At 54.0% G+C, this 15,964-nt stretch overlaps 1 protein-coding gene across 6 annotated transcripts in view; it reads left to right on the forward strand.

Moving 5' to 3' along the window:
- LOC115145068 (ras-specific guanine nucleotide-releasing factor RalGPS2-like) overlaps window positions 1-12,753 on the forward strand; it is a 160,453-nt gene extending 147,700 nt beyond the window's left edge. For 4 of the 6 annotated variants that reach the window (XM_065003112.1, XM_065003110.1, XM_065003114.1 and 1 more), the window contains 3 exons: window positions 1,289-1,381; window positions 7,126-7,231; window positions 8,907-12,753. In XM_065003112.1, coding sequence (XP_064859184.1) covers window positions 1,289-1,381; window positions 7,126-7,231; window positions 8,907-9,085 — 378 coding nt within the window. In that variant the 3' untranslated portion in view covers window positions 9,086-12,753. The remainder of the gene's footprint in view (window positions 1-1,288; window positions 1,382-7,125; window positions 7,232-8,906) is intronic. The other 2 variants (XM_065003113.1, XM_065003115.1) reach the window with 1 other exon arrangement.
- The last annotated feature ends 3,211 nt before the right edge of the window (window positions 12,754-15,964 follow it).

Here is a 15,964-nt window from a genome sequence, read left to right on the forward strand (position 1 = left end):
GCTCGCTCTCTGTCTCTGTCGCTCGCTCTCTCTCTGTCGCTCGCTCTCTCTCTGTCGCTCGCTCTCTCTCTGTCGCTCGCTCTCGGTCTCTCTCTCTGTCTGTCGCTCGCTCTCTGTGTCTGTGTCTGTCTGTCGCTCGCTCTCGGTCTCTGTCTGTCGCTCGCTCTCGGTCTCTGTCTGTCTGTCGCTCGCTCTCGGTCTCTGTCTGTCTCTCGGTCTCTGTCTGTCTGTCGCTCGCTCTGTCTCTGTCGCTCGCTCTGTCTCTGTCGCTCGCTCTGTCTCTGTCGCTCGCTCTGTCTCTGTCGCTCGCTCTGTCTGTCGCTCGCTCTCTGTCTGTGTCTGTCTGTCGCTCGCTCTCGGTCTCTGTCTGTCGCTCGCTCTCGGTCTCTGTCTGTCGCTCGCTCTCGGTCTGTGTCTGTCTGTCGCTCGCTCTCGGTCTCTGTCTGTCGCTCGCTCTCTCTCTGTCTCTGTCGCTCGCTCTCTGTCTGTCTGTCGCCGCTTCTCTGTCTCTGTCGCCGCTCTCTGTCTGTCGCCTTTCGCTCTCTGTGTCTCGCTTCTCTCTGTCGCTCGCTCTCTCTGTCGCTCGCTCTCTGTCTGTCTGTCTGTCTGTCGCTCGCTCTGTCTCTGTCGCTCGCTCTCTCTCTGTCTCTGTCGCTCGCTCTGTCTCTGTCGCTCGCTCTGTCTCTGTCGCTCGCTCTGTCTCTGTCGCTCGCTCTGTCTCTGTCGCTCTCTCTGTCTCTGTCGCTCGCTCCCTCTCTGTCGCTCGCTCTGTCTCTGTCGCTCGCTCTGTCTCTGTCGCTCGCTCTGTCTCTGTCGCTCGCTCTGTCTCTGTCGCTCGCTCTCTCTCTGTCGCTCGCTCTCTGTCTGTCGCTCGCTCTCCGTCTGTCTCTGTCGCTCGCTCTCTGTGTCGGTCTGTTTGTCTGTCGCTTGCTGTCTGTCTTGCTCTCCATATTTATTTATTTTTTACTTGTTTCTCTTCTGAAACAAACAAGCGCAAACAGACTTAAAGCCACAGCCAAAATAATGCACAGGTATTTAACCACTTTATACCGGTCTATGTAGTTGGCTTAAACGTTATGTCTGTTTCCAGTGATGGCCTACTGTTAGAAGCATATAACCAATGTGTCGTATGATTGTGTACTGTATTTTGCGCTCAATGCTGCCCTGAAACTAGTTGTTGGGACAAGGTGCATCAATAAAGTTGTATCAATGAAGTTGTATTGAATTAATAGACTGGAGTAATTGACTACTGTGTGACCTCTAAACCCTGACCCCTGGGTGTTTGTAGGTGGCGTCTTGGACCAAGTTCTGGGTGGCTCTGTGTGGAACTCAGCTCTACTACTACCATGCCAAGTCCCTAAAGGCCACAGAGAGAAAGCACGTAAGTCTCTCACTCCTTCACACCCAACCTTCTCAACACTCTCACTACACATCTCCCTCTCACTGTACACATCTCCCTCTCACCATCATCCCTCCCTCATCATCCCTCCCTCATCATCCCCTCCCTCATCATCCCTCCCTCATCATCCCCTCCCTCATCATCCCTCCCTCATCATCCCTCCCTCATCCCTCCTCATCATCCCTCCTCATCATCCTCCTCATCATCCCTCCCTCATCATCCCTCCCTCATCATCCCTCCTCTCTCTCCCTCCCTCATCATCCCTCCCTCTCTCCCTCCCTCCCTCCCCAGCCCTCCCTCCCTCCCCAGCCCTCCCTCCCTCCCCAGCCCTCCCTCTCTCCCTCCCTCCCTCCCCAGCCCTCCCTCCCTCTCATCCCTCTCTCCCTCCCTCTCTCCCTCCCTCATCATCCCTCCCCTCATCATCCCTCCCTCTCTCTCCCTCCCCTCATCATCCCTCCCTCCCTCTCGCCCCTCCCTCCCTCCCTCTCTCCTCCTCCCTCCCTCCTCCCCTCCCTCCCTCCCTCCCTCTCCCGCCCTCCCTCTCCCTCTCCCCACTCCTCCTCTCTTCCCCTCCTCCCTCCCTCCCGCCCCTCCCTCTCGCCCTCCTCCCGCCCCTCCCTCCCTCTCGCCCCTCCTCCCCTCACTCCTATCAGCTCCTCCCTCCTCACTCTTTCAGCCCTCCCTCCTCCCCAGCCCTCCCTCTCTCCCTCCCTCTCTCCCTCCCTCCTCATCAGCCCTCCCTCTCTCCCTCCCTCATCATCCCTCTCCCCTCCCTCCTCCCTCATCATCCCTCTCTCCCTCCTCTCTCCCTCCTCCTCATCATCCCTCCCTCTCTCTCCCCTCCTCCCTCATCATCCCTCCTCCCTCATCATCCCTCCCTCTCTCCCTCCCTCCTCTCCCCTCCTCGCCTCCCTCCATCTCGCTTCTCCTCCTCCTCCATCTCGCCCCTCTCTCCTCCCTCCATCTCGCTCGCCCTCCCTCCCTCCCTCCCTCTCGCCGCCCTCCCTCTCCCTCCTTCGCTCTCGCCTCCCTCCCTTCCTTCTTTCGCCTCCCTCCCTCTCCTCGCCCTCCCTCCCTCTCGCCCGCCCTCCTCCCTCCCTTCCCCTCCTCCTCCCTCTTCGCCCGCCTCCCTCTCGCCCGCCTCCCCTCCTCTCCTCTCGCCCGCCCTCCCTCCCTCTCGCCCGCCCTCCCTCCCTCCCCCTCTCGCCCGCCCTCCTCCCTCCTCCTTCGCCCGCCTCCTCCCTCGCCCGCCCTCCTCCCTCCATCTCCCCCGCCCTCCCTCCCTCCATCCTTCGCCGCCTCCTCCCTCCATCTCGCCGCCTCCCTCCCTCCCTCTCGCTTCGCCCTCCTCCCTCTCCTTCTCGCCCTCCCTCCTCTCTCCGCCTCCCCCTCCCTCATCATCCCTCCTCCTCTCTCTCCCTCCCTCATCATCCCTCCCTCCTTCGCCTCCCTCCCTCTCGCCCTCCCTCCCTCCCTTCCCTCCCTCCCTCCCTCCCTCCCTCTCCCTCTCCCTCCCTCCCTCCCTCCCTCCTCCCTCCTCTTCCCTCCCTCCTTCCCCTCCCTCTCTTCCTCCCTCCCCTCCCTCCCGCCCTCCCTCCCTCCTTCGCCCTCCACCCTCCCTCCCGCCCTCCTCCCTCTCCTTCTCCCCGCCCTCCTCCTCTAGCCTCCCTCCCTCCCTCTCGCCCGCCCTCTCCCTCCTCCTTCCCTCGCCCGCCCTCCCTCCCTCCTCTCTCGCTTCGCCCTCCCTCCCTCCCTCTCTCATTTCGCCTCTCCTCCCTCTCCCCGCCCTCCTTCCCTCTCGCTTTCCGCTCCTCCTCCCTCTTCTCGCCCGCCTCCCTCCTCTCTTCTCGCTTCGCCCTCCTCCCTCCCCTCCCCTCTCCCTCCTCCTCTCCCTCCCTCTCTCCTCCCTCCTCCCTCCCGCCCGCCCTCCCTCCCTCCCCTCCCTATCGCCTCCCTCCCTCCTCCTCTTCGCCTCCCTCCCTCCCTCTCGCCCTCCCTCCCTCTCGCTTCGCCCTCCTCCCTCTCGCTTCGCCCTCCCTCCCTCCCTCTCGCTTCGCCCTCCCTCCCTCCCTCTCGCCCGCCCTCCTCCCTCTCGCCTCCCTCCCTCCCTCCCTCCCTCCCTCTCGCCCCCCTCCCTCCCTCCCCCGCCCTCCCTCCCTCCCTCCCTCCCTCCCTCCTCGCCCTCCCTCCCTCTCTTCGCTTCGCCCTCCCTCCCTCTCGCCCGCCTTCCCTCCCTCCCGCCCGCCTCCCTCTCGCTCGCCCTCCCTCCCTCTCGCCCGCCCTCCTCCCTCTCGCTTCCCTCCCTCCCTCTCCCGCCCGCCCTCCCTCCCTCTCCCCTCCCTCCTCCCTCCTCCCTCCTCCCTCCCTCCTCCCTTCGCCCTCCTCCTCCTCCTCCCGCCCTCCCTCCCTCCCCCCCCTCCCCTCCCTCCCTCCCTCATCAGCTCCCTCCTCTCTCTCCCTCTCTCCCTCCCTCCCTCCTCCTCTCTCTTCCTCCCTCTCCCTCCCTCCCTCATCATCCCTCTCTCCCTCCCTCTCTCCCTCCCTCATCATCCCTCCTCCCTCCCTCTCTCCCTCCTCATCCCCTCCCTCCCTCTCTCTCCCTCCCTCCCTCCTCCCTCATCCTCCCTCCCTCTCGCCCGCCCTCCTCCCTCCCTCTCGCCCGCCCTCCTCCCTCCCTCTCGCCCTCCCTCCCTCCCTTCTCCCTCCTCCCTCCCTCCCTCTCGCCTCCCTCCCTCTCGCCCGCCCTCCCTCCTCCCTCCTCCTCCACTCTCCCCTCCCTCTGCTTCCTTCCTCCTCCCTCTCGCTTCCGCCCTCCCCTTCCCTCCCTCCCTCCTCCCTCTTCGCTTCCTCCTCCCCTCTCGCTCGCCTCCCTCCCTCTGCTTTCGCCCTTCCTCCCTCCCCTCCTCCTTTCCTCTCCTTCCTCCCTCCTCTCGCTCTCCTCCCTCCTCTCGCCCTCCTTCCTCCCTCTCCCTCTCCTCCTCTCCCTCCCTCCTCCCTCCTCGCTCTCGCCTCCCTCCCTCTCCCTCTCCGCCCGCCTCCCTCCCTCCCTCCGCCCTCCCTTTCCTCCCTTCCTCCCTCCTCCTCCCGCCGCCTCCTCCCTCTTCGCATTCGCCCTCCTCCCTCTCGCCCGCCCTCCCTCCCTCTCCCGCCCTCCCTCCCTCTCGCCCGCCTCTCCTCCCTCCCTCTCCCCCCCTCCCTCCCTCCCTCCCTCTTCCTTTCCCGCCCTCCCCTCCCTCCCCCTCCCTCCCTCCCCCCTCCCTTCTCTCGCCCTCCCTCCCCCTCTCCCTCCTCCCTCTCTTCGCTTTCCTCCTCCCTCTCGCCCGCTTCCTCCTTCCTCTCGCTCCCTCCCTCCCTCTCTTCCCCTCCTCCCTCCTCCCTCCCTCTCCTCCCTCCCTCTCGCCCGCCCTCCCTCTCCTCCCTCTCGCCCGCCCTCCCTCCCTCTCTCGCCTCGCCCTCCTCCCTCCTCTCGCCCGCCCCCTCCCTCTCGCCCGCCCTCCCTCCTCTCTCGCCCTCCCTCCCTCCCTCTCGCCCTCCTCCCTCCCGCCTCTCCCTTCCTCCTCCCTCCCTCTCCCGCCCTCCTCCCTCCCTCCGCCCTCCCTCCCTCTCGCCCTTCCTCCCCTCCCTCCCTCCCTCTCGCTTCTCCCCTCCCTCCCTCTCGCCCTCCCTCCCTCCCTCTCGCCTCTCCCTCCTCCCTCTCGCCCTCGCCCTCCCCTCCCTCTCGCTTTCGCCCTCCTCCCTCTCGCCCGCCCCTCCTCCCTCTCCCTCACCCTCCCTCCTCCTCTCCTCCCGCCCGCCCTCCCTCCCTCCTCTCGCCCTTCCACTCCCGCCTTCCTTCTCGCCCTCCCGCCCTCCCTCCCTCCTCGCCCTCCTCCTCCCTTCCTCCCTCTCCCTCCCTCCCTCCACTCGCTCTCCTCCCTTCCCTCCCTCTCGCCCGCCCTCCCTCTCCTTCTCTCCTTCCTCCTCTCTTCGCCTCTCCCTCCTTCCCTCCCTCGCTTCTCCCTCCTCCCCTCCCTCTCTCCTCACCTCCTCCTTCTTCCTTCCTCCTCCCTCCCTCCTCGCCCGCTCCCTCCTCCCTCCCTCCTTCGCCTCCTCCCTCCCTCCTCTCGCCTCCTCCTCCTCCTCCCTTCTCCTCCTCCCTCCCTCTTCTCCCTTCCCTCCCTCCCTCTCGCTCTCCGCCCTCCCTCCCCTCCCTCTCGCCCTCCCTCCCTCCCTCCCTCTCGCCCGCCCTCCCTCCCTCCTCCCGCCTCCTCGCCCCTCCCTCCCTCCTCCCTCCCTCTCGCCCGCCCTCCTCCTCTCTTCGCTCCTCCCTCCCCTCCCGCCCTCCTCCCTCCCTCTCCTTCCTCTCCTCCCTCCCTCCCTCTCGCCCTCCTCCCTCCTCTCGCCTCCTCCCCTCCTCTTTCCCCCATCTCCCCTCCTCCTCTCTCTTCGCCCTCCCTCCCTCCCTCTTCCTCCTCCCTCCTTCCCTTCCTCCCTTCCCTCCTCCCTCTCGCCCGCTTCCTCCCTCCCTCCCTCTCCCTTCGCCTCCCTCCTCTCCTCTCCCTCTCCTCCCTTCCCTCCCTCCCTCTCCCTCCCTCCCTCCCTCCTCTCCGCCTCCTTCCCTCTCCTCCTCCCTCCCTCCCCTCCCGCTCGCTCCTCCCTCCCTCTCCTTCGCCCTCCCTCCTTCCTCCTCCCTCCCTCCCTCCTCCCTCCCTCTCCCCTTCCTCCTCCCCTCCCTCCTTCCCTCTCCTCCCTCCCTCTCGCCCTCCCTCTCCCTCCCCTCCCTTCCTCCCTCTCGCTCCCTCTCCCTCCCTCCCTCTCCCGCCCTCCCTCCCTTCCCCTCTCGCTCCCTCCCTCCTCTTCGCTTCGCTTCTCCTCTCCCTCTTTCCCTCCCTCCCTCCCTCCCTCCCTCCCTCCCTCCTTCTCGCTCCTTCCTCTCCCTCCCCTCCCTCTCTCTCTTCCCTCCTTCCTCCTCTTCCCTCCTTCGCTTCGCCTCCCTCCCTCTCTTCGCTTCGCCCTCCCTCCCTCTCGCCCGCCTCCTCCCTCCCTCTCGCGCCCTCCTCCTCCCTCCTTCCCTCCCTTTCCTTTCCCTCCCTCTCTTCCTCTCCTCCCTCCCTCCCTCTCTTCCCTTCGCCTCCTCCCTTCTTCGCCCTTCCCCTCCCTCCCCTCCCTCTCGCTTCTCCCTCCTCCCTCTCTTCGCCCTCCCTCCCTCTCTCCCTCCTCCTCTCGCCCTCCTCCCTCCCTCTCCCTCCCTTCCCTTCCTCCTTTCTTCCCTCCTCCTCCCTCTCGCCCGCCCTCCTCTCCCCTCCTTCCCCTCCTCCCTCCCTCCCTTCCCTCCCTCCCCCGCCCTCCTCTCCTCTCCCGCCCTCCCTCCCTCTCTTCCCGCCCTCCCTCCCTCCCTCTCGCCGTCCTCCCTCCCTCCCTCTCGCCTTCTCCTCCTTCCTCTCGCCCGCCCTCCCTCCCTCTCCGCCCTCCTCCTCCCTCTCGCCCGCCTCCCTCCTCCCTCTCGCCTCCCTCTCGCCCTCCCCCTCTCTCTCGCTCTTGATCCTCCCTCCCTCCAATTTTTAGGTATGGTTGGTCCTCAAACCCATTATTATGACGTTGCAAGAGCCATGCTGTACCAACTGAGCTACAGTTGGTAGCTGTCTTGTATACAAGCATACTTTCTGAAATCTAACGATATGAATCCAAAATCATTTCTAAATGTGGCCCCCTCCCACCTCTCTCGCTTTCTCTCCATCTCCCTTCAGTTCAAGTCGTCTAGCAGTAAGAGTGTGTGTGTTGTGGGGTTAATGGCCATCATGTCAGACGACCCTGAACATCCTGACGTCTTCCTGCTCACAGACTCGGAACGCGGTGAGACTACCTGTCAATCAATCAATCACCCACAGCCAGGAGTGTTCAGCCAAACTACACTTATCTCATCTCCTCAGATGGTCTGTATGTTCCTAGTTTAAAACGCCAACACACCCCATAACTGTCTCTCACACTCACGTGCAGTATACACCCATATTGTACGCATATGCAATCACACACACACACAGTACTCAATTTTAACAAACACAATGGCAAATCTAAGTGCTGGTGGTAGCACTATAGGTTCAGGGGGTGCCAAATATTTTTGCTATTTTCACAACCAGAATTATGGGCGCAATAGCTGGCTGTGGAGCGAGAAGGCTGGGTTTTGGTGAATAAACAAGTTGGTGTGGAGACTTGACTCCTCACTGGACAAACAGAACGTGCTCCATAGCTAAATACACTCAGTGGCCAGCTTATTAGGTACACCCATCTAGTACCAGGTCGGACCCCCCTTTTGCCTCCAGGACAGCCTGAATTGTTCGAGGCATGGAAACGTTTCTCAATTGGTTGCTCAAGTAGGTATTTAATATTTTCCCTGTATCTTACAAATGTTCCATCCCGAGAATCACTTTTCTCCCCGAGTAACCCGGTATTTCCCGCCAAAACCGGAAGTGTCATTCTAAACCATATAAATATGTCTGGATTTGATTAGAACTTTGATCGGCATAAACATTCAAGCCGGATGGTACCTGAGCCTGATCAACCATATATTAAATACATTTTATGATCCCAAATTAAAATTATAGGCAAGCAAATGTGATTTAATTTTGACGTTTTCCACATTTTGTTACGTTACAGCCTTATTCTAAAATGGATTAAATGTTTTTTTCCCCTCATCAATCTACACACAATACCCCATAATGACAAAGCAAAAACAGGTTTTTAGAAATGTTAGCAAATTTATTAAAATACAAAATGTAAATATCACATTTCCATACAGTACCAGTCAAAAGTTTGGACACACCTACTCATTCAAGGGTTTTTCTTAATTTTTACAATGAAATAACACATATGGAATCATGTTGTAATCAAAAAAGTGTAGAGAGATTGCCAAGAGTGTGCAAAGCTGTTATCAAGGCAAAGGGTGGCTACTTTGAAGAATCTCAAATATAAAATATATTGATTTGCTTAACACTTTTTTTTGGTTACTACATGATTCCACGTATTATTTAATAGAGAGCAACCCTTGAATGAGTAGGTGTCCAAACTTTTGACTGGTACTATAAATAAAAAAAGGGGAATGTCTGACTTCTACTGCTTGTAATATTTGAATAAAACTTTGCTGATAAGGCTCCTGTGTGCATCTCTGTGTGAGCCTCCTCTGGCAAATCAATGCCGTAACTAATTACGCTGCCACTAAGACCAGCTTTTGGTCGGTATTAAATATCCCTACACACAGATGGACATACACACACAGGTTCCTGTCTGTCTGACCCAGCAGTAACCCTGTCTGCTTTGTGGACTGCTTGCCTGTCATATCTGACATCTCTGTATTATCTCTCTCTACACACACACACACTGTCTCTGTTCTGCATTGCGGCAGCTTCCTGCTGTACACAGATGGGGATGGGAGAGTAAAGTAGTGTAACTGTACACGACTGGACTTACTGGGCTGAATCCCAGTTTTCTGCTACAGGGACATCTTGTGATGGTGTGTCTCTGTGTTTCCTAGGTAACACCTATAAATACCAGGCAGGGAACAAAATGAATGCCCTTCTGTGGTTCAAACACCTCAGTGCTGCCTGCCAGAGCAACAGACAACAGGTAACACACACACACTCACACACACATACCCACACCAACCTGCTCTCATGCCTTTTTCTCTCTCTCTCCAGGTCCCAGCCAATCTGATGTCCTTTGAATGAGTGCTGCTGTAGAGGACGGAGTGGTAGAGCTAAAATAGAGGAAGAGGGCTAGTGACTCAGCACCAGGAGCTTTCACTGCCATGACCCCAAAACTATAACCCCAGCCCCACTGGAGCCCCACCTGCCACCACTGCCTTAACCTAAGGAGCCGTGTGTGTGTGTGTTGAAGCAGTGGTTATTATGGTGGCATAGACTACTGAATGAAGACCTAAACCACTTCTCTCTCGTTCTCTCGCTCTGTTGTTTTTGCCTGTGGAACTATGGGATGTCTCTCCTCTCCTCTTTCTTGGATGCTTCTTAAGGAAGGATGGGTGGACATGATTTATCCTTGGTTTCCCTCACTCCCTCTCTTCTTGACATACTGTGCTCTGGTGGAAGATGGACTCTGCCCTTTCTAGGGCTGGACTCACACACACACAATACTGGACTAACCCAATGGAATGGGATTTCAAACACACTCCTTTATCACACTTTGGTTCACAAACTCCCTCACACACAAGACTCCAATGGCCTCTTCACACTTGAGTTGGGCTCACAAAACGGACACTTTTTACACACATTCACTCCCCCCTTCTGAGAGTGTGTGTGATTGGCCTGTGTGATTGCAGCATTGTGAACATTAAGGGCTTTGATTCTCAAATCTATTCCAGCATAAACCACTCCCACACACACACACACACACACATGTCCTGAATGTATCCTACTGTTTTATATTCCAGAGCCTCTCCTCACCGTGTGTGTGTGGGGGGTGGGGGGGGCACACTATATATATGGTAAGTCTCATCACGGGAATGATAAACCCAGACTCTAAGCTTTCCTCTATTCCACCTTTATGGACCCAGTTATATCGCTCTTATAAACAGGCTTTATATGTTGTTCTCTCTGGACCACTGTCTGCTCTGTCCACATGTTAAAGCTTGAGATTCACCAGAACACACGCGTGTACACACAATAACACTAAAGACTTGAAAGCTGTGAAAACGTGAACGATGAAATGTTAACCCCAGAAAAATAATTGATCTCCCACTTCCTTTTTTTGTTATTGCTTGAACATAAGAGGGAACTACAGGTTCTGACCTGACCTGCTTTACACATCTGAGTGTTTTATACACACACACACACACACACACACAGCTATCGGGAGCCATTCAGAATCCATTTGAATGATTATTTTGTTGGTTAGTGTTTTCTGTTACCTTGGTGTTGTGTTGGACGTATCCACAGTATTATCCTGTAGATGACTTGCACATGTCTAGCGTATTTGAATTGTCTGTTACATTTCATTTCTGGCCTCTTCTCTTTATTTTGAACATGTTGTACCTTTTTACTTGTTTTCAATTTTATTTGTGTAGTGTTTTTGTTTTCTCACCTATGAGTTTGTCACATAGGGTTACGGTACAGATCTACTGCTCTATTGCCTAGTTCCATGTCATCCTCTTGACCCATCGCCTGGTCACTACTCATGGCATCTTCAATTAAAGCTATAGATAGGTGTAAGCAAGTTGTTGATGACTCCACCTAACCTTCCAATTGGTTGAGAGAAGCTTCCTCCAAATTTCTTACACCTATCCAGTCCTTTCAGATCTGTGAACAGTTAAGGAGTACGCGCTAGAGGGAGGGGCTAACAATTTGAAGTAGACCCAGCCAGAGTGTGTATGGTTTGGGACATTGGTTTGGGACTCAACCCTGAGTGTGTGCCAATATACCAAACACACATTTTTATTCCGATTTGTGAGAAAATGTTAGTTAGAACAAATTAAATGAATACGGTGTTGGGAAATGATGGTGTGGTCACGTTCTCATACTACTCTCAGAAAGGACTTACCACTAGTAAAGCGTTATCTTGCATCCTCTCCTGACTGTTTCCGTCTCAACCTGACAGTCAGGTTAGGTCCTGACTTGTAACAATGGATCTCCCATCTGTCCATATATTTTGCATGTCTATTGTTTACATAGAGGTCCAGCAAGTTAGCATCACATTCCTTACACCTCAAACTGACACTATGTACTCTAGCAGCAAGAGACTCCAACTCCCATGGGCCAGTGCGGCAACAGTTGTCTTATGTCCTGTAGAGGCTAAGCTAATGGGAGAAGGTAGAACTTATCCATAACCATTGATACAAGGCCATATATTTATTCACCCCTAATGGTTAAGGTTAAGATTGGGGTTGGTGTAATCTGATCCGAGATCTGTTGTTTAGGGCAACTTCTACATATTCCATTTCAGACTCATTTCCGATGTGCTCTGCTCCTCAGCTCCCAGCAGTTATACCACACACAGCTACAGCTCCATTAATAGCAAGACTCCAGCAGGGCTATGTCATACACAGACTAGATGAGGAAGCCAGAGAAAGAAAGGAATGAGAGGGGTAGTATGAGTATGAGTGTGTAAAAATTATTTTTGTTTACCTGCTAGAAAGCATTAGACGGACAGAGCCTCGTGGCTGCCATTTCTTCACTGTTGAGCAGTGGGTAAATCTGTATAGAATGTGGTATAGCATATTCTGTGTGGAGTGCGATTGAACAAGGAAGGATATAGTAGAAATAGAGGGGTGAATGGAACTCTGATGCAACAGGAGCTGTACAGAGAAGCCGACAGACTGACGCTCCCCACAGAAGACCAGCAGAGGAGAAAGTAGTCTTTCTCTCTGTTCTCCTTTTATCCCTCTCACGGGCCTCTCCTGCACATCTCTCTCCCTTGGACATAGAGGGCTTCAATGCAGGCTGAAGAGAGGCAGATTAAATGGCAGACAGGAATGCTCCCGTGTAGTGTCACAGTGCTGACGTGAGGGATGTGGATGCCTATAGGGAAAGGGTTAGGAGTGAGTTTTTACAATCTGTTATGGTGGGCTTTTTGTTTGAGAAATATCAATGTCAAAATGGTTTCCACAGTTTGTGTCCATGTACAAATACACAACCAGCTGTGTATTATTTTACTGTCAAGAGTAAAGTTTTGTCTGCAGTGTTCATTTTTTTTTTTTTGAAATTCTTTAACAGTTCAGCTGAGATGACTGGGTGGTGTGTGGTTAACATGAGAGGGGCGTGTAGTGGTGTTTTTGTGTGCTTTAGGGGTGGAGAATTTGCCCGCAGCTCAAGGGTCAACTTAATTCCCTTTAAATCCAAACTTTAACCATTAGGGGAAAATGTCAAACTGACCTGATCAGTTTCTAGAAGATACATCTATGTGCTCTATATGGCTCAGTTTGAGAGTGATGTTTATGATGTGTTGACGACGTCACTTAGCTTTGTCCATGTCCCATGACCTGTGGGGTGTGTCCATGTGCTATCCCTCTACCTCCTGTACTCCGACCCCTAGTGAGGACCCACCCATGTTACGTGACCCGGGTTTGAACTATGACCTCTGAATTGAGTGACGTGACCTGAGTCTCAGCCAGATAACCAATAAACACACTGCCCTTTTTATACTCTGCCCCTCGGTTCACTTTCATTTATATAAACATGGTTTCAGCTAAATGTGGTGTATGTGTGCCGGACCAGGAGTGTCTACTTACCACAACCTGTTAAATGTCCTGGACAGGGCATGTGGTTAGGAAAAATGTGTATGTGTGTGCTTAAACTAGTGTTAATACACTTTAGGTATGGATTGATGTGTAATCTTTCCTACTGAAATAAAAACCTACTTGAATTGTTGAACTTGTGTAATGGTTTTTCAATTGACTGTCTCCTTCAAATAAACCCAACAATTTAACTCAAATTGAACTCCCATTCATTCTTGTAAACCGAGTTAGTCACTTCATGCTTTTTAGAGGGAAATGAGTGGCGATAGTGTTTCTATTCAACCCTGGGCAATCTTTGTGTTGTGTAGGACACTGGAAATCCCAGACAGAGGCTGCATCTCAGTCAACACGGATCTGAAAACACAAGACTAGTGAAAGCAATATGGCAAACTGGGGAAATGGTTTTCACCTGTCCAGTTCTTCTTTCACTAAGACTATTGGGATTCAGCTTTTGCCTGGAGAGGCTAATGTAGACTATTGACAAGAAGCAGAGGAGGGCATTTTAGATTGGCATGCAGCTGTGAATTCCACAGTGTTGACCTACTGAGAGCAGATGTGTGCAGCTGGACTGGGAGGGGGCTGCTTGGGTGTGTTGGTGCTCAGCAGGAACTGTGACCCTAGAAGCCTCCTTACACTTGGTCAGAGCGGGCTATGAAGAAATGCTTTGTGCCGTATGCTGGCATTGATTGGGCCATCGATGTCTTTGCTGTATTCCGTGTGTGTTTGGGAAAAGCAGTGGTTAAGTAATCCTAGCGGAACTTAACTAGCTGTAGTGATGGTGACTCTATACACAAACCCACACCAGGAGACCTCTGTTTGGGATGCAGTTTTATACACACACAAGATCCATATGCTGTAATAGTTAACCCACCACACACAGCATTTACTATAAATCTAGGATGGGGCCGGAGACGAAGGCAGACATTTACGTGTCCCCAACCTATTGTTTTTTTGACAAGTTAAACAACGCAAATAAACTATTTTGTAGATAATGTTGCCGCTACCTTCTCTTATGACCGAAAAAAACTCAGACTTCAGGACTGCGATTACTCACCACAGACTAGCAGAATCCTTTTCCTTTCACGACTGACGAGCCCGACGCGAAGGATATACTGCTTTCTCGGAAACAGGCCCAGATCCCCACGATTTGCGTGAAGAGGCGGAGATTAAGAGGCCAAAGGGCAGGCTGACTTCTGAGAATTTGCAAGCGAAAGAATAAAACCCCACTTCCCTCCATTCTGCCAGCAAACGTGCAATATTTGGACAATAAAATTGATGAGCTACGCGGAATATTAAACTACTAACGGGATATTAAAAACTAACATCTTAGGCTTCACGGAGTCGTGGCTGAAAGACGACACTATCAGCAAACAGCTGGCTGGTTGCACGCTATACCGGCAGGATAGAACAGCTAAGGAAGTCTCAAGGTTTTGCTCGCCTGAGGTAGAGTATCTCATGATAAACTGTAGACCACACGATCTACCTAGAGAGTTTCTGTACTTTTTGTAGCTGTTTACATACCACCAGTTAGGCTGGCACCAAGAAAGCATTGAATGGGCTTTATTCCGCCATAAGCAAACAAGAAAACACTCACCCAGAGGTGGCGCTCCTAGTAGCCGAGGACTTTAATGCAGGGAAACTTAAATCCGTTTTACCAAATTTCTATCAGCATGTTAAATGTGCAACAAGAGGAAAAAGAACTCTGGACCACCTATACTCCACACACACAGATGCATACAAAGCTCTCGCTGCATTTGGCAAATCTGACCATTATTATATCATCCTGATTCCTGCTACAAGCTAAAATGAAAGCAGGAAGCACCAGGGCCTAGCTCAATAAAAAAGTGGTCAGATGAAGCAGATGCTAAGCTACAGGACTGTGTTACTAGCACAGACTGGAATATGTTCCGGGATTCCTCCGATGGCATTGAGGGGTACACCACACAGTCATTGTCTTCATCAACAAGTGCATTGATGACGTCGTCTCCACAGTGACCCTACATACATACCCCAACCAGAAGCCATGGATTACAGGCAGCATCCACACTGAGCTAAAGGATAGAACTGCCGTTTTCAAGGAGTGGGACTCTAACCCAGAAGCTTATAAGAAATCCCGCTATGCCCTCCGACGAACCATCAAACAGGCAAAGCATCAATAAAGGACTAAGATCGAATCGTACTATGCCGGCTCTGACGTTGAATGTGGCAGGGCTTGCAAACCATTACAGACTACGAAGGGAAGCACTGCCCAGTGACACGAGCCTACCAGACGAGCTAAACTACTTCTATGCTCACTTCGAGGCAAATGACACAAACATGCATGAGAGCACCAGCTGTTCCGGAAGACTGATAACACTCTCCGCAGCCGATGTGAGTAAGACCTTTTAAACAGGTCATCATTCACAAGGCCGCAGGGCCAGACGGATTACAGGCAAGTGTCTTCACTGACATTTTCAACCTCTCCCTGTCCGAGTCTGTAATACCAACATGTTTTAAGCAGACCACCATAGTCCCTGTGCCCAAGAACACAAAGGTAACCTGCCTAAATGACTACCGACCCGTAGCACTCACATCTGTAGCCATGAAGTGCTTTGAAAGGCTGGTGATGGCTCACAACACCATTATCCCAGAAACCCTAGACCAATTTGCATAACGCCCCAACAGATCCACAAAGGATGCAATCTCTATTGCACACCAAACTGCCTTTTCCCACCTGGACAAAAGGAACACCTATGTGAGAATGCTATTCATTGACTACAGCTCAGTGTTCAACACCATAGTGCCCTCAAAGCTCATCAATAAGCTGAGGACCCTGGGACGAAACACCTCTCTCTGCAACTGGATCCTGGACTTCCTGACGGGCAGCCCCCAGGTGGTAAGGTTAGGTAACAACACATCCGCCATGCTGATCCTCAACACAGGGGCCCCTCAGGGGTGCGTGCTCAATCCCCTCCTGTTCACTCATGACTGTACGGCCAGGCACAACTCCAACACCATCATTAAATTTGCAGATGACACAACAGTGGTAGGCCAGATCACCGACAACGATGAGACAGCCTATAGGGAGGAGGTCAGAGACCTGGCTGTGTGGTGCTAGGACAACAACTTCTCCCTCAACGTGATCATGACAAAGGAGATTATTGTGGACTTACAGGAAAAAGAGGACAGAGCACACACCCATTCTCATCGATGGGGCTGCAGTGGAGCAGGTTGAGGGCTTCAAGTTCCTTGGTGTCCACATCACCAACAAACTAACATGGTCCAAGCACACTAAGACAGTCAAAGAGGGCACGACAAACCCTAGTCCCCCTCAGGAAACTGAAAAGATTTGGCATGGGTCCTCAGAT

The sequence above is a fragment of the Oncorhynchus nerka genome, linkage group LG17 (assembly GCF_034236695.1).
Source record: "Oncorhynchus nerka isolate Pitt River linkage group LG17, Oner_Uvic_2.0, whole genome shotgun sequence".
Taxonomy (NCBI): domain Eukaryota; kingdom Metazoa; phylum Chordata; class Actinopteri; order Salmoniformes; family Salmonidae; genus Oncorhynchus; species Oncorhynchus nerka.